Raw genomic sequence first — 17,997 nt, 5'->3', positions numbered from 1 at the left:
GGAGCCACTATGCAACTTTCCATGGTCCCTCAGTTTTCTGTCTTATCTGTCTCAAGTCCTCTTCCCCTCCAAAAGAAGGGTTAATGGCTGGAGTCAGTTCAGTGTCTGCTCAGATTCCTCCCACTCCCTTGAAAACTGTTTGGCGTACAGTTCCAAGTTGTAAGATAGGTGCGGGGATGTAACATGGTAGAGGTTTTTTTTTTACCACTAGACAGTACAGTGCTGATGGATCTCGCGGCATTTACTGGTTGCGGCTGGCTTTCTAAGCTCCAAGTCTTAAGACCTGAACAAATCTTACAGAGGCACAGCAATGAAAATGTAGGTGTGTAAAGTACAGCATAAGCCACTTTTCTATGAAATGTGAAACCTTAAGGCTCATAGGGTCTTGACAAGGTTGTCCAGCAGTGGCAAAGCAGTGCCAATTGGTAAGTGAGAAGAAAAAGTGGGTTTACCTTTGTGTATCAATGCAGAAAGCTATTAAATGAGCCCTTAAAAATCTTTTCCTTCTTGTAGTTCACGTACACATTTGGTAGTTTGAGAAAAAAATATAGAATGTTCTCTGTGTATGATACCGTGACAAGCTTTAGGAGTTGTGAGCAAGCTTACGACTAGTTTCTGGAAGGACATAATACAAATCAGCAGTGGCGGCAGGAAGAGATTTAAGGAGCTATCACAGAAGGAGTGCAAAAGGAGCAAGTCTTTCTCTATGTGAATGTAACACATTTAGGCATGTGTGCTGTTTTCCTTCTCTGTATGTCTTGACAAAGTTGTTCAGAAATGACATTTTAATTTGACCGTTGTTCAAGGGACGTGGAGATGAGTATGCTCTGGAGTCCTTCCTGCTGGGGTGGTTTAATGAGGTCGTAACTGCGAATGTGGAGGAGCAGGCTTAACGCAGGGCTTCCTCCAAGGAAGGGCTTCTCACCAGTGTAAAGCTTCCCTCCGTCGTTCCTCTCCGTTGAATGCTGTGCTGCTCCAGGAGATCAGATTATTTTCCGAGGCCAGGGAGTCTGCCTTGCCCATTCTTCCTCCTTCTCACTGCAATCACATTTCCATATGGGATGACAGGAGGAATTTGTGAATGTTAAAAAAAGCAAAAGCATCTCTTGTATATTTTCATATAGCTGTCCAAGGCAACGTTTGATTGTCACAAGATGTTAACTGTGTCATGGCTCAGTAGGGGCAGCTTGTGAACTGCCAGAAGGGAGGGGTTTGGACTCTGTTTAATAACTAGGCCTCGATGCGTGTGCAAATTCTCTAGTTTCAGATTTAAACAATCTGATTGCTACTTTAGTTTCTGAAAATGTTTTCCTGTAGCAACACACCCTGATTGTGCAACCACTTACTCCCAGAGTTAACTGTAACCACATGAATACGCAGTGCTCATTCTTAAAGCTATTTCAAGGCACAGTGATACAGGATCAAACCACAATATGTAATTTATTTTAGAAATTACAAAAGCAGAATTATATATGTTGGATATTAAACATCACAATTTAAGTGATATAAAACAAAGGGGTTTTTTAATCCCTTACTGAGTAAATTCAGTGTATTTTAAAAAAAAAAATCCATAGCCAACTATTTTTGCTGTTGATTTAAAAATAAACTCATAGTTACAAAATAATGTTGGTAGGTTTGCTAATTAAAGAAAAAATAAACCTTAATTCCAGTGGGAGCACCACCACCTGCTGATTGTTTGACAAGTGCAATTTGTAGCCAGACACATTTTTAGGTCAACCATGTTATCCCAGCAGCTTCTGGGACATGTTGGTGCTGACATGTTTTAGTTACGACAGTTTTACCTTCCAGGCCTTGAGATGTAACTCTACCAAGCTCCCATGGAGTAATTATTTAAATTACATGAACTTTTCAATATTAAGAAAACCTCACATCATGGGTACACCAGTGAGCAATGTTGACCTCGCCATAGCAGGCATTTCCACCGGGTTATTAATTTAAGATTTCATCAGAACTGCTTTGAACTGACATGTCCGCCCCTCCTGGGCCCTCAGTGGAAAGTGCTTCAGTCTTCCATATATTGAAGCTCCCAGAGATGTGTGGTTTGTACCAGAGCCTGGATATTTGTATGTACTTGGCATGTAGCTTGACTCTTCATGAGGCACTAAAATAACTAGTTCCTGCTTGGTAGGCAGTTTTGGGGGATAGTTCTGAGGCCATGTTTTTGAGGTCAGACACCACCTTACTTCTTAGGGCTGTGGTCCAAATTGAGTGTGATGATCTAGCAAGTAAATTCTCGTCATGTTGTGTTTCATTACAGGTATTCTGGCAGCTTACATGACACCCAGCACATCTTGTGTTGTGTACTTCCTCTGGTCTGTCATCTGTGCAGTGTCAGCCTTTTTAGTTTGCCCTCCCTGAAGTGACCCTGTTAGATCAGACTCGGCCCAAAATGCTGGTTCTGTAAAATCAGTGTTTCAGTATTATTATTTTAGTTACCAACATACTCAGACATTTTAATTGTGGTAGTTGAACCACTTCACAAGCACTAACATACTTGTTCTTTTAATGCTGCTGTAGTAGGGAAATTTTTCCTCTCATATTTTGCAAGTTGATAGCTGACCCACTGAGAGATCAAGGGCAATATGGTACTATATAAGGTAGACTTTCCGTATTATGCCATCTACAGTCAAGATGCTGCACAGAACTAAGGTTACTTGCTATATAAGGCTATTAAATCATGGCCACCTGTAGTATCAAAAGGCAAGGGGAGTGGCTGTCATCAGACACTCTTGTGCTTTACAGCTATCTTTTTTTTTTCTTTTTTCTTTTTGTTTTTTTAAGTAACTGAGCCACATAAGACTTCTTAAGTCTGATTCTACCCCCAAAAATGAGAAGGTAGTTGCTGATTAAGCAGTGAAAGTGATTTCCTCATGCCTGGTGATCTTTCAGGAATCTGCTTGGTTTGGATGTTTGTGGTCTGAGAGAACAGACATGAACACTGATGTCAGCAGAGGCTTCACGTTTTGAAGATGGTTGTCCGGGAATAAACTTGTCAAGCCATAAGCATTTCATCCTGCCTGTGTGCACATTTTTCCGTTTTTGCATATTTCATTGGAGCAGGGGAAGGGATGTGGGGGGAGGAAAGAGGAAAGCAAAGAAAGACAAAAGAAAATTTCTTTAGGGAATCAAAGAGTCTGGTTCTTGCCCCATTGTAACTCTTCTGGGCAAAAATCTGTCCTGTATCCATTTAATCTTTTAAATGCTGATACATTCCTGCAATAGAAAATTCTGTCTCTGACTCAAGACTTGTCTGAGGATCAACAAGAGTAAAAGCTAGCAGTGAGGTATTATAACTTGAAATAAGACATAATTTAATAAACGTGTTTAAAACATGACCGAGAATACATGGCCAGATTTTATGCTTTGGACATTTCATGTTTCTGGAGATAAGATACTTGAATGCACAGAGCTTCATTTGTTGCTTTGCAAGGAACGTTCAGAGTGCAGTGTAATTAACTTGTTTCTAATGCTGTGGCTACAGCAGAATAAGGAGTTAAACTTTTACTCAGTAAAAACAGATCCAAAAGCTATAATGGATAAGCAACATGGCAGTTAGTGTTCGTGTGTTTATTGGGGATGGGGTGGGGTGTGTGTTAAGTCATAAGCCTAAAACAACTTCTCTTGTTGAAGTGAATTAAAATTCTGTTCATGAGAGAGAGAGAAAAACTTCATTAAACAGACATTTACATGTAAGTGTACTGAAACAAGGATATGGATATAGTATATATTGATGGATAGTGCTCCCCAATGTGCTTTGAATACACTATAATGTATCTTGAAAGTAAATAAATATAATCTGTTTTGAAATTGGGGACTGCTGTGAGTTGGCTAAGGAAATGGTATTGTAACAGTGGAATTGCAATTGAACAGTTGCTCTTCTGTGTCTTGAGTCTCCTTGGTGCACCTCTTGGTCTATCCTCATATAGAGCAAAAGGAACTCCATTAAACTTCTAAAATGCAGGAAAAGAAGAATAAGAAATATTAGATTTACTTGCATTCATGACTGATAATTAACCAGAGTATAATCTCTCATCAAAATATTAGGTAAAAACTCTTTTATGAAACAGAGAAGCATGTCAGATTTCTTTCTTTGTTTTGCAATGTCATTTTATGAAAGTCACCTGGTCTTTGAAGTCAGTTTATGTAGAGATTAACATTGTTACTTTTTCTCCCTAGGAGTTAAGAGAGGACAACATCATATTAATTGAAACAAAGGCTATGCTAGAAGAACAGCTAACAATGGCAAGAGCTCGTGGTGATAAACTGCATGAATTAGAGAAGGAAAACTTGCAGTTGAAATCCAAACTTCATGATGTGGAGCTGGTATGCCCTCTCCTTTTCATTATGCTAATTTTTTGAACTTCTGTTTTTAAGCTAGGTCACAGATTCATGTCACAGAAACCAGTGGAGACAGGCAAATAAATCAACAGTGCTTTTAAAGAGGTCTTTAGTTTGAACTTTGTGTACATGAATTCTTGAAATATTATGTTGTTAACAGTGTAAATACTGCCAATGCTACTTTGTGTGAGATTGATGAATTTAATTTTATGCAAGAAGGTATGTCACAATTTTAAAATACAGATTGCTTTCATACATATTGATAATGGAGATGTTAAAATCTGTCAGTTAAGTAGAAATCGCTTAGATATAGGAAATGAAATCTACTGTAGTAAATGGTTTTTCTTGTTGGAAACAAAACCCCCAGCCATTACAGTGACTTTAAGAATCCATTACCGCTGTAAAAGACACAAAACTCCAAAATTTATTTCGGTGTAAATCAGAGACATGGCTTATTGCTTCATAGAAAAGGAAATGTAAGAAGTGGCAGATTACTGCCTTCAAAAAAAAAAAAGCAACATTGGCTTTTATAATCCCACTAGACATAATAAATACTCTTTCATCTCTTGTATTGTACTTAACAGTCCTCCTCTTATCCCTCTGTGTTTTGAATTTTTGTGGATTTAACTTTATAGGGTTTCCAACAGGGTCTGTTGGAAACAAAGATGTTGAGGGTGCTGTGTGGAGTTACGTGTAGTGGCTGATTCAGGGCATTATAAGGGTCGTGTCACGCTCTAGCTTTTCCAAAGTGGCTGGTGATTTGAACGATGCTTTTCTGGGTGACTTGATGAATTTTTGGGTAATGCTTTCTGAAAATTTGGGACCCTCTAAGGCACTGCTTCAGCTCCCACAAATGCAAATGACCAAAATAATCACAAGAAGCAACGGTAGATTCATTCTTCAGATCTGTTTTCTGGATATTTTAAAACTTAAATTACGAGGCAGATGTTACTTGCCGATCCATATGACTGGATCCAAATTTGACGTGATGAGTTGAAGCAGCTCAGTAGAATTCAAGGTTATATCTGCAGAGTCTCCAGTGTGTCAGTGCGTGATGCTACGTGTTTTTGAAGAGTTTAGCTCTGGAGACAGCTTGTCATCACCCAGTATGTTGTCACTCCAGTCACTCTTCCTCCAAGTGTTTCATGGACCTGAGCTGACTCTAAACAGGGCCAGCTGGGTGTCTCTGCACTGCATTCTGTGGCACGTATGGTAGCCCACAGCAAACATTTAATGCTCTACATGTATTTCGATATGAAAGCACACAGTGTTTAAGGAGATTCTTCTACTCTCAACGTGTGTTGTGCTTGTAGCAGTTCAACTGACAGAACAATCTTATGGATAAGCTGAATATGCATTTTCATTCATGTGTGTCTTGCACAGGACCGGGACACGGACAAGAAGAGAATAGAAGAGCTGCTGGAGGAGAACATGGTCTTGGAGATTGCACAGAAACAGAGCATGAATGAGTCTGCACACCTAGGCTGGGAACTAGAACAACTATCCAGAAGCACAGATCTTGCAGATAGTGAGTACCAGCTGGGGTAGCTATTGTTGTGTTTGTGGTCTCTTTTAGAGTAGACAGGTTGGTTGACTGAGATGGTCACAGAAGTTGAGTCCAAGCTTGGAGGACTTCTGTCATTCAGCCACTTGACTTTGAACTTCATTTTTCAGAACTTCTAAAATGTATTAAAAATATTAATAATTTAAATAATTCAAAATATTAAAATTTTTTTTAAAAAAAGAAAACTTTGTAAATGACACAGCAGAAATGTCATACCAAACACTGGATATTTCTAACTGAATGGCTGGGAGGAGTCTGTGATCTTTAGTATTCTTTAGTACAATTAGTACAGACAATTAGCTGGTCTTTAAGTCCCAGGAAGTAGTGTATGCTGAAGTCATTTATTTTTATTAGATACTGAAAAATGTGCACAGTTAAAATAACTGGCTGATTTTTTTTTTTGAATGGTTGATTTGATTTCCGTAACTATCACAAACATAACTAATGCTTCCTTCACTAGTCAGGCTTTAGCATTGGTTTCTGTGTCTAACGTTCATTCTGTCTATAATACCAGCCTAAATAACAATGCTAAATGGAACTTGGGAAATATAAACTATTTCATGCAGTTCAGTGTGCAGCTTTTATTGATTACTCACCTGATTCTGCTAAGGCTTGCATGTTTGACTTTGTGTACCAGGAACAGTTTAACCTGAAGACGAAGGAATAAATTAGAGTAAGCAGATGCTCAGTTTTCAGTAAAGGTGTCTACAAGAATAGCTTTGTTTTGTAAAATAACTGAATGTGTGCCTGACACTAATTCTCAATTCTACTTGCTGTCTAGGATCTGAGTTCTCTTTATTAAGATTAATGGCTAATTAATTGTTACTTTTAATTAATAATCTTGCAAAGCAGGTTTACCTTAGCCTGAGATGTGAGTGGCACTCTGTTCCTCCTTATGTGTAATCAAGGATATTGCTTATTATATTAGACAGTGGGGAAAAAACACAGTTCTCTCAAAACTTGAAATTTTAATGAAGAGCATTTCAGGAAAACGTAAAACTATCTAATTTTCTGGCTTGTTTCAAATAGCAAGTTTTGCGCCCTTCCTGATTGGTGTTCACTAGTGATGTAATAGAAGGAAGGATGCTAGTTTTATTTTGTTGTCTCTTATTTATTCATTTCTGTCAAACATAACTTTCAAAATTTGCTCAACAGAGTGGTTTAAAACAAATGAAAAAAGATGAGATTCCTTCACTGCACTGATGCTTAGTGTTTCAGCACTGGAGCTCCAGAACCCCTCTGATTAACCAAAGAAAAAGAAAGTAAGAGGAACTGAGAACATCAATAATCTTTTGTATTCAGTGGAAGAAAAAATTAGTGAGGGAATCATAGAATCATTTAGGTTGGAAAAGACCTTTAAGATCATCGAGTCCGACCGTTAACCTAGCACTGCCAAGTCCACCACATCTACATGTCTTTTAAATGCCTCCAGGGATGGGGACTCAACCACTTCCCTGAGCAGCCTGTTCCAGTGCCTGACTACCCTTTCAGTGAAGAATTTTTTCCTAATATCCAACCTGAACCTCTCCTGGCGCAACTTCAGGTTATTTCCTCTTGTCCTATCGCTTGTTACTTGGGACAAGAGACCGACCCCCACCTCGCTACAGCCTCCTTTCAGGTAGTTGTAGAGAGCGATAAGGTCTCCCCCAAGTCTCCTTTTCTCCAGGCTAAACAACCCCAGCTCCCTCAGCCGCTCCTCATAAGACTTGTGCTCCAGACCCTTCACCAGAAGCCTGATTTTAAAAAAACTAAAAACATTAAACTTTGAAACTTTATTTCACAGAAGTGCTGTCCTACTTTTACAATAATTTTCTTGAAGAAGTTCCATTTCAATGCATGTTGCTGTTATGAATGCAACTTGTTTGTACAAACAGAGTCAGTCTGCAAAGCTCTTTTAGAAAACCTCCCGTTCCTGGATTTCAAGTTGAGTCTGCAAGGGTGGCAGATAGCAGGAGATTTTACCTGCTAGTTTAGAATATTTAATTCAAAATCATGTGAAAAATAAGCCTGGGAAAAAGCCATTTAGATGGGCTTTGCTTCAGGAAAGAACTCAACTGGAGTATTTAATTAATGTTTACCATTCGAGTCTTCATGTGACCAAAACTCTCCGGGTGATGCTCCGTAGAAGAGACAAATGGGATTTTACCATTCTCAGAAACTTGCCAGTTCTAAAGTACTCAGTGTGCTGTATGTGATAGTGTTGATTATTTAGCAGGAGTGAATAATTTTCTGAGACTTAAAGACAATGTTAAAGTCAATTTCATAAGAAATGTGGTTTTGAGGTGAAGGGTAGCAATTATTATTCCATGTGAAACAGAGGGTTGCTCTTAGAATTATTCAGGTGCTCACCAGAGAAATGAACAGAACAATGAGGCTTTGGTGCTGGGAGTTAAGGCTGAGAGCTAGTGAGACTTTTGATCTACAAACATGTAGAGTAAAAAAACATCTCTGTTATAAAACTTCCATAAAGTTTGTTAGTTCTGAGATTTCAACTTCAGACACTTCTCTATAATCAACATTCTGATGCATGTCCTGTGCCTGGGTAGCTGGTAGTAAAAAAAAAAAATCTCTGATTCAGCATATTCTTGATGAAGTAGCAGTGAAGATAAGCACTGGAACTCACTTCTGTAAGAATTTTTTCTGTGACTAAATATCATCGAGTACCTAAGTTTTCATTAGCTTTTGGAAGTGCACCATCATGCTGTTTTAGCAAACACTTTGCAGTGGCTTACTTTCTGCCTCAATTTATTTCCTCTGATGGAAGTATGAGAGGGTATGTTTTGCTACTAACATTAGACATGCTACTAACATGGCTAAAGCAACTTCAGGAAGAGTTAGGAAAGTAACTTTTAAGATGGTTATCTGTTCAGATACTTCCCTATTTATTAAACATCTTAATTGTTGTCTGTGAAAACGGGTTCTCTTTTTAACAAAGTGTTTACTTAGTCAAGCTGAAATGATAAGAATCTGAGTGCAATTATCTTCATACAAGTGAACCTTAAGGACATAGGAAGGGAGATGTTTGTGAATTAGTTAGTGCCACCTTCTGATTCTCATGTTTCAACAGCCAGAAAGTCCTTTGTGTTTGAGTTGAATGAATGTGCTTCAAGTCGCATACTGAAGCTAGAGAAGGATAATCAGAGCTTGCAGAACACAATCCAAGAGCTGAGAGATGCCTCCTTGACCTCCAGAGAGAGCAGCCTAAAGTTTGTGGAACTGGAAAAGGAAAATCAACAGCTTAGCAAAAAGGTAATTTGCTCACGGGAACAGAGCTCTTCGGTTTTTAAACACAATGTGCACAGGGCTGTATGGCTTTCCTGAACGATGAGGGATTGCAGGGAAATCACCCACGTTCCCCAGAAGACTGGGCATGGTTTTGGCCCCATATGTTTAATTGCATTCTAACATTGGTGTATTCTATTGCGTTCTACTTCACTGCCTACTTAGGTGCATCATTGTAAGCACAAGTGACTGTTCCTGCTTCATAAAAGCTGTCTTTCAGTGCTCATTTGCCCCTGTCAGATTGTACTGTTGATTGTGTCCCTTTTTGTTGTCTTATAGTAGTCCCTACTAGGCAAGGAAGCCATGGCCACATTGAACTATTTTGTTTGTTTGAAAGTTTTAATATTGTTTCCATGTAAGTCAAATCACACAGGTGAATTCAGTTTAATATATTTTCAAGTCAGTCTTTTTTGCTGTCTAGTTCTGGATCAGCTCTTTCTCTTTGTCTTGTCCTTTTGGCTATTAGAAGTTTTCTAGTGTCTCCCTCTCTGCAAAGGTCTGGGTTCTTTTAATCTTTGTAACAAACAGGCAGGTCATCGCTTTTTAAATTTATTTATATATGTGTGTGTGTTGCACTCTATTATTAACTGTGATTACTTTTAGCTCAAATGCCAGCTCAGTGCTTGTCCTTGTGAAACGCAGTGCTCAGTTCACCTCCAACCACTAGCTTTATTTTTGTCTGGCTAGTAACTTGCATCCTGAACTCTGATTAATTGAGCCAAGTGCCGGTGGGGAAAGAGACTGTTTGCTAGTCTGAGTATAAAAAATTTCCATGTCATTTTTTTTTCCATATTCATACCTTTGCTAAATTATCCAGAATATAAGGCTCATTTCTCCTTTTCCCATTATTGATGTAACCTCTGTGTGTGAGACATTGATACAAATATTTCAGTCCTCTCTGGCCTGTTTGTGGGCTAACTGAATACTTTAAAGGACAAGGGGAGAAAGAATCTGGATATGAAATGCTGGTCATGGATTACCAGATTGTAACTAGCCAGAGCGTCAGTTTCTCTGCCAAAGTGAACAGGTGTCTATCACTGGATCACTCAGTCTTCTGGAGAGATTCTTTTGCCAAGTTGGGAGACAAGTTCTGCTTCTTTGCTTTCTTCTGTGAACAAGGAAAACTGCAAAAATTCCGTTCACTGTGTTGTCCTTCCACGCTCTCATTTATGACCTGTTGTGTATGAGTAATTCACTCCAGCTCTAATTTACATGCTTAAGATTTGAGATCAAGGCATATAAAGCACTCAGCAGATACCTGTGGTGCATCTGCAGTTTAAGTCACTTGAATAACTGTGGTCAACCTTTGGCTTTGCCCCAGGCACATTCCTGTGGGCACCTCTTGTTATGACACTGTATTGGTGCCAACAGTTTTGATTCCAGAATTAGTATGATGTGTTTGATGATGCTGAATGCATTGGCATGGTGGGGTCACCTACAGGTCTGGTAGTTAAACAAGACAGAAACCAGTAGTGGGGAATGCCTGTGTGGTGAAAGGGGCGCACTGTATGCATCAGACCAATGAAAAAAATGGCAGTTAAAAATACTGCTATTAAGAGCAGTTGGAAATGCGTGAACTCATCACCAGAGAAACACAGAATATGATGGGAGCTGTTGACTGAATACCACAGGCCAGTCAAGTTGTTCGTGGACTTCACCTCCCATTCAGGGAGATCTGGGGAAAAAAAGGATAGTAGTATTCTATAGTCTGTGTGAGACATACAGTTGTCTCTCAGTGTACAGAGACCTGATACATGATATGTAAAATAGTCTTGATTTCATAGAATCACAGAACAGTTTGGGTTGGAAGGGACCTTTAAAGGTCATCTAGTCCAACCCCCATGCAATGAGCAGGGATATCTGCAGCTAGATCAGGCTGCTCAGAGCACCGTCCAACCTGACCTTGAACATTTCCAGGGACAGGGCATCTACCACCTCTGTGGACAACCTGTGCCAGTCTTTCACCGCCTTCATGGTAAAAAATTTCTACGTTTTTATCTACTTCCCCACGACCTCCTCCTGGAGAAATTGATGTGTTATTGTCTAGACAAGTGGTCTGTGCAGTGGGTGAGGAATTGGCTGGCGGACCGTACCCAAAGGGTGGTGGTAAATAGCTCATTTTCAAACTGGCAACCTGCCACAAGTGGGGTCCCCCAGGGATCGATATTGGGCCCAACGCTATTCAGTATCTTCATAAGTGATCTGGGTAATGGGATCAAGTGTAGCCTGATGAAGTTTGCAGATGACGCCAAACTGGGGAAGTAGACACTCTGGAAGGGAGAGCCACCCTGCAGGAAGATCTGGATAGGCTGGAAGAGTGAGCTAACATGAACGTTATGAAGTTTAACAAGGAAAATTTTTCACAATGAGAACAGTCAATCATTGGAATAATCTCCCCAGGGAAGTGATTGACTCCGCTACGCTGAACATGTTTAAGACTCAGCTGGAGAGGGCGCTGGGCCATCTCGTCTAGGCTGTGCTCTTGCCTAGAAAGGTTGGACCAGGTGATCCTCGAGGGTCCCTTCCAACCTGGTATTCTATGATTCTAGTCTAAATCTACCCTCTTTTAGTTTAAAGCCGTTACCCCTTGTCCCATCACTACGGGCCCTACTAAAAAGTCTGTCCCCATCTTTCCGATAAGCCCCCTTTAAGTATTGAAAGGCCACAGTAAGGTCTCCCTGGAGCCTTTTCTTCTCCAGGCTGAACAACCCCAACTCTCTCAGCCCTCCTGTTGTGGTTTAACCCCAGTCTATCTAAGCACCATGCAGCCGCTTGCTCACCCTCCTGCCCCACCCCATAGGATGGGGGAGAGAATTGGGGAGAAAAGTAAAACCTGTGTGTTGAGATAAAGACAGTTTAATAGGACAGCAGAGGAAGAGAAAATAATAATAATGATAAAAGACTATACAAAACAAGTGAAGCACAATGCAGTCGCTCACCACTCGCTGAGCTATGCCCAGCCTGTCCCTGAGCAGCGATCACTGCCCCTGGCCAACTGCCCCCAGTTTATATACTGGGCATGGTGTCATATGGTATGGAATAGCCCTTTGGCTATTCGGGGTCAGCTGTCCTGGCTGTGCTCCCTCCCAGCTCCTTGTGCACCTGGCAGAGCATGGGAAGCTGAAAAGTCCTTGACTAGTGTAAGCACTACTTAACAACAGCTAAAACATCAGTGTGTTATCAACATTGTTCTCATACTAAATCCAAAACACAGCACTATGCCAGCTAATAGGAATAAAATTAACTCTTATCGCGGCTGAAACCAGGACACCTCCTCTGGACCTAACTGAGCTGTGGCCCTCCTCTGGACCCACTCCAACAGGTCCGTGTCTGTCTTGTACTGAGGACTCCAGAGCTGGATGCAGTACTCCAGGTAGGGTCTCACCAGAGCGGAGTAGAGGGGCAGCATCACCTCCCTTGACCTGCTGGCCACGCTTCTTTTGATGCGGCCCAGGATACAGTTGGCTTTCTGGGCTGTGAGCGCACACTGCCGGCTCATGTCCGGTTTTTCATCCACCAGTACCCCCAAGTCCTTCTCTGCAGGGCTGCTCTCAATCCCTTCATACCCCTGCCTGTATTGATACTGGGGGTTGCCCCGGCCTGTGTGCAGGACCTTGCACTTGTCCTTGTTGAACCTCATGAGGTTCACACAGGCCCACTTCTCCAGCTTGTCCGTGTCCCTCTGGATGGTATCCCATCTCTCAGGCGTGTCGACTGCACCACTCAGCTTGGTGTCATCTGCAAACTTGCTGAGGGTGCACTCAACCCCACTGTCTATGTCATTGATGAAGATATTAAACAGTACTGGTCCCAGTATGGACCTCTGAGGGACACCACTTGTCACTGATCTCCATCTGAACATTGAGCTGTTGACCACTATTCTCTGGATGTGACCATCCAGCCAATTCCTCATCCACTGAATAGTCCACCCATCAAATCCATCTCTCTCCAGTTTTGAGAGAAGGATGTTGTGGGGGACCATGTCAAAGGCCTTACAGAAGTTCAGATAGATGACATCCATAGCTCTTCCCTTGTCCACTGATGTAGTCACTCCATCACAGAAGACCACTAGGTTTGAGATGTTTGCAATTTTTTTTTAATCTTCTGTTCCTCTAACATGTTTTTGTATTTCTCTCACACGTGTATCCCCTTAATTAGAGGGTATGCATGTCCACAAGGGGGTGTGCTAGGGGATAGGGGGATAATAAGGGAAGTCTGTCTGATTCATTGCAGAATGGTTTCCACAGTAGGCAGAGGAGAGGGCAGCAGTTCTTAAGGAGTGGTAAAGACAAGCATGTATACAGACACAGGACAGGAGATAAAGAAGTGTTTTTCTCAGATGTTGTATGCCTGTGGGTTTTTTGTAACTTTCCTGAGATACCCATAGTAAAAATTTGCCTCCAGTCATTTAACTGGATTCAGATTTCATTCACTGTCTGAGACTTTCAAAAATTGTCCGAGTATGCTTGGCTCTCTACTGATCTAGTTCTTGAAAGGATCATGTAGCCAGAACAGGATTATTCAGGTAGTACAAGAGGAGATGATATAAAGGAAAAGTCACGTACATATTTTTTTGCCTTTCTTGCAAGGTTTTCAGAGGAGCTAATAATAGAAAACCCTCCTTTCAGGCACAGTCAAGTATCTGTTTTCTCTGCATTTCTAACTTCTTGGACTGAAACAAGCTGTAAACAGTGGTTTCTTACTTGCCTCCAGTTTTCTGGGAGGTGCTAATGAAGACCAGCTATTGCTGAGTTACTGAGTTTATGTTCCAGCTTTCTCTGAACAGCTCCTTTGAGACCAATGAACCTTAACATGGTTACGTTTCTAACTGTTAAGCCCTTCTTATCTCCAATCTGGGCAGCCCCTGCTTGTTTAAACACTTCCTGTAATGAGGCACATGTTGATATAGGCAGAGCCCAGCCTCCAGCTATTTCCCACTTGTAAGAATTATTGTTAATACCTTTTTCATTGGCGTTTTGACTGTTGGTAAAGTTCATAATACCAACACAAAAAAATGAGCTGATTCTTGTGCAGATCTGTAGGTGCTCACAGTACTTTACAAGCATAAAAAGGAATACTTACTGGCTTGTGGAGCCTAGCTCTCTGAACCCCTTGCTTCTAAATACCGAAGAGCTACTACTTTTCAGTGCTTAGAGCATTGAGTACAACTTTCAAAAGGAGGGAGTAAGAAGACATCATTCATTGTAGGACCAGGACCTTATTCACAAATCTTTCAAATCCAGTATTGTCACCTGCTGGGGAAAACAGAGGGCCAACAGAGCACAGGGAGAGGGAAGGTAAACTTGGAAACCCCAGGGCTTTTCCTCTATTCCTGATTATTTTTTTTTTTTTAATTTTGTTGCTCACTGAGTTGTAACTTTCTCCGCATTCACTGGTACATTAGGGCCATCAGTGATGGAGAGGCTAGGAGGAGACAAGTCCCTCAGAAAGGTGAGCACCACAACCTTAATTGCTGATGACAGGAGCACAACGGGACATTCAGGCAGGCAGGTGAAGCATTTCTTACTGCTGTACCTTATGTGGTCTGATCTTAATAGGCATGAAGGAGATTCTTGGCACTGAGAAAAACAAAACAGTTGCTTTCTCCTCTGAGACTGGCAAGCTGCAGAAGGGAAGGACTACATCTTTCAGCTACATTCCCAATCTCATTCCTTTCCAGTCTTCAAAATAACTTAAAGTGCAAACAGTCATTGTGTCAAGCTGTGGCTGATGTGTTTTGGTGTGTTCTCTCCACACAGATTGAGAAGTTGCAAAATCAAATTGAAAAAGAGAAGCAAAGTAATCAAGATCTGGAGACCCTGAGCGAGGAGCTGATAAAAGATAAGGAACAGCTACAAGTCGTCATGGAGTCTCTAAAAGCTGACAAAGACAGACAGGTGCAAACTTCACAAATGTAATATAAAAGTATATGCTCAGGAATGGTAATTTACTGATGCCATTTAGAGCATCTGGTTCTCTCAGGGAGACAGGGCAATTTGAGAGCTATTAAATGCAGGTTGAACTTGTTCAAATGTAGGTAAAATATTTCTTCAAGCAAAAAAAGCCCAGCATGTTTTGCTGGCTACGCTCCTGTAACCATAGGGGGATCTTCAGACTGTTGTAAGGACAGACCTTCCTTCTTTGGAGGAGAAAAGCCCTGGATCTTACTAAATGGGATGCCAGCTGGTTTTAGGATGTGCAAATAAAACCCCATTTTATTGCAGAAGATTGGTCTTCTGCCAGCTTATGTCCTGATTGGTCGTGTTTTTTTAGACACCAGACCTTTTTTTCCTCTATTTTAAAAAGATGCTGAGAAAGCATTTATGTCTTCTGGATTGATATTTTAAATGCCCTTCAGTTTTTACTACTGTGCTGCAGTTCACATACATGCCTTGAAACTACCCTATTATAGGTTCATGCAAAGTATCACCTGTATTAATTTGATTAGCAAAGAAAATACAGACACAGATTGCTGGAGGCTGGTCTATATATTTTCAACCTGTATTAAAATTTACTCCAAGATTTGTAGGGTGAAGATTAATAACAAAATGTCTTATTTGTGTAGTGCTTTTCATCTTGAAAGATTCTTGCCCAGACTTCTACCTGGGAAACTCTACCACCAAAGTCCTACATTTCAGTTAGAACACATACAGATTCTTTATGGTAAGAATTAATGAATGCTTCACAGGTAGGGCAGGAAGTAAAAACAGAAGTATCCTCAGTCATCAGAAAAGGACAGATTCTGATTTTTTCAGGTATAAGTCCCTTTTGATTTCTGTGGATGTTGTCTAGATAACAATCAAATGCAAACTGCAGTCTAAATTACAATTGCTTCAGCTGAAATTTGGCCAGTGGGTAACTATACTGTTTTTACAGAAAGCGTGTCCTTAATGAGATCTACAACTGCTATAAATTTTCAAGCTTTTTGTGGTTTCTGATGCCTTATCAGAGAGAATTTGTGTCTTTGGATCCCAAAGATGTGAATGTAAACCTAAACAGAAAGGTACCCTTTATTAGGAATGGTTCTTTGCAAAACATCCTCTCCATGGTGTACTCTGAAGGTAACTTGTCCACTTTCTCCCTCTGCCTTGACCTCCTTAGCTGGTAGGAGGAATATAGCACCATTTTTAATTTGTTAGAATCGCGTGTTACCAGAGGTAACAATTTTTTTCATATATTTATGTTGCTGGTTTTAGTCAGGGAAAACTGTTGAGGAATTTGTCTTGGATTAAATGTACATGGTTTTGTCCTGCTTCAGGACTAATTTGTAAGGTAGATGAGTAACATTTGCCTGATTTTTTTTATCGTTTATGTAGATAAAGGACCTTAAACAAGAAAATGATCACCTTAATCAAGTGGTCTTATCCCTGAGACAAAGATCTCAAGTGAGCAGCGAGGCAAGAGTAAAAGATGTTGAAAAAGAGAACAAGATCCTTCATGAAACGGTTACAGAGACTAGTAGCAAACTGAACAAACTGGAATTTGAGAAGAAACAATTGCAAAAGGATTTTGACCAGGTTAAAGAAAAAGTGGAAAGAGTGGAAGAAATGGAAAAAGAGCTCCATCGGCTGGAGAGAGAGAATGAACAGCTCACAAAGAAGGCAGCAGCGATGAAAATAGTGACAGAAAAAGTTGAAGTTCTCGAGCAGGAGAATGGGGATCTGGAAGTGGAAAATAGGAAGCTAAGAAAATCCCTGGACACATTGCAGAATATTTCCATACGGCTCGGGGACCTGGAAAGGGACAACAAGCAATTGGATGAAGAAAATCTGGAGCTTAGGAGAGTGGTGGAGACCATGAGATTTACCAGCACAAAAATGGCACAAATAGAAGCAGAAAATAAAGATTTGGAGAGGGAGAAAGAGGACTTAAGGAAGAATGTGGAAATGTTAAAAGCAATGAGCAAGAAGTCAGAGAGACTGGAGTTAAGCTATCAGAGCGTCAACTCTGAAAACCAGAGACTTCAGCAAATCTTGGAGAACAGCAGCAAAAAGATCCAGGAACTAGAAAAAGAAGTACAGGGAATGGAGTGTGAAAATCAGGTCCTCCAGAGAAACCTTGAGGAGCTAAAGATTTCTGCCAAACAGCTGGAGAGGTTAGAGAAAGAGAACAAAGCCCTAGAACAAGAAATGTCTCAGCTTGAGAAAGACAAAAAAATGCTAGAGAAAGAAACAAAACGGCTTTGGCAGCAAGTGGAGCTGAAAGATGCCATTTTGGATGATAGTACAGTAAAGCTGGCAGCTGCTGAGAAAGAAATCAAGACACTAGAAAAGGAAATTGCTCGATTCAGAGATTCATCTAATAAGCTAAAAGAATTTGAAAAGGACAATAAAGATCTCATAAAGCAAGTTACAATTGATAAAAGAACACTAGCTACATTGAGAGAGGTAATACTACTGGTTTCAATACAATGCTGTTTTGCTTTACAACTACCTACAGTGTTTTTCCCCAAAAGCTTCCATGCAGAGCGAGAGCATGCTAAGCAGCTCTGTTGTTAAGCAGCAGTGATCTTGTCCAGCACCCCTCTCAGCTGCAGAATGCAGTAATTGCACTTTTCCTAGTAGTCATCTTTTAAAAATACACAATTAGCATTAGGACATTGGCAAACTAATGATGTGTGTGCCAGAACCTGATACTCTTATAAGTAGCCTATGAGCAGATTCAGGTTATTGCAACTTGCTCTCATTGCCTGCCCCAGCTGCTGTTGTCCTGCCGGAACAGGATTTTCTGTGAAAGAGCATTCAAAGGAAAATGGTCAATGCTGCGGTAGCTCAGTGAAATAAGTTTAGCAA

General features: G+C 40.6%; 1 protein-coding gene across 3 annotated transcripts in view; it reads left to right on the top strand.

The window, feature by feature from the left end:
- CCDC88C (coiled-coil and HOOK domain protein 88C) overlaps positions 1-17,997 on the top strand; it is a 103,576-nt gene that overhangs the window by 58,036 nt on the left and 27,543 nt on the right. For all 3 annotated transcript variants that reach the window (XM_087747522.1, XM_087747523.1, XM_087747521.1), the window contains exons 11-15: positions 4,198-4,344; positions 5,743-5,887; positions 8,991-9,172; positions 14,965-15,102; positions 16,522-17,592. In XM_087747522.1, coding sequence (XP_087603648.1) covers positions 4,198-4,344; positions 5,743-5,887; positions 8,991-9,172; positions 14,965-15,102; positions 16,522-17,592 — 1,683 coding nt within the window. The remainder of the gene's footprint in view (positions 1-4,197; positions 4,345-5,742; positions 5,888-8,990; positions 9,173-14,964; positions 15,103-16,521; positions 17,593-17,997) is intronic.

This window comes from Nipponia nippon, unplaced genomic scaffold, assembly GCF_047370975.1.
Source record: "Nipponia nippon isolate SJK-2023a ecotype South Korea unplaced genomic scaffold, ASM4737097v1 scaffold_11, whole genome shotgun sequence".
Classification (NCBI taxonomy): domain Eukaryota; kingdom Metazoa; phylum Chordata; class Aves; order Pelecaniformes; family Threskiornithidae; genus Nipponia; species Nipponia nippon.
This window is presented reverse-complemented; position numbering and strand designations above follow the sequence as displayed.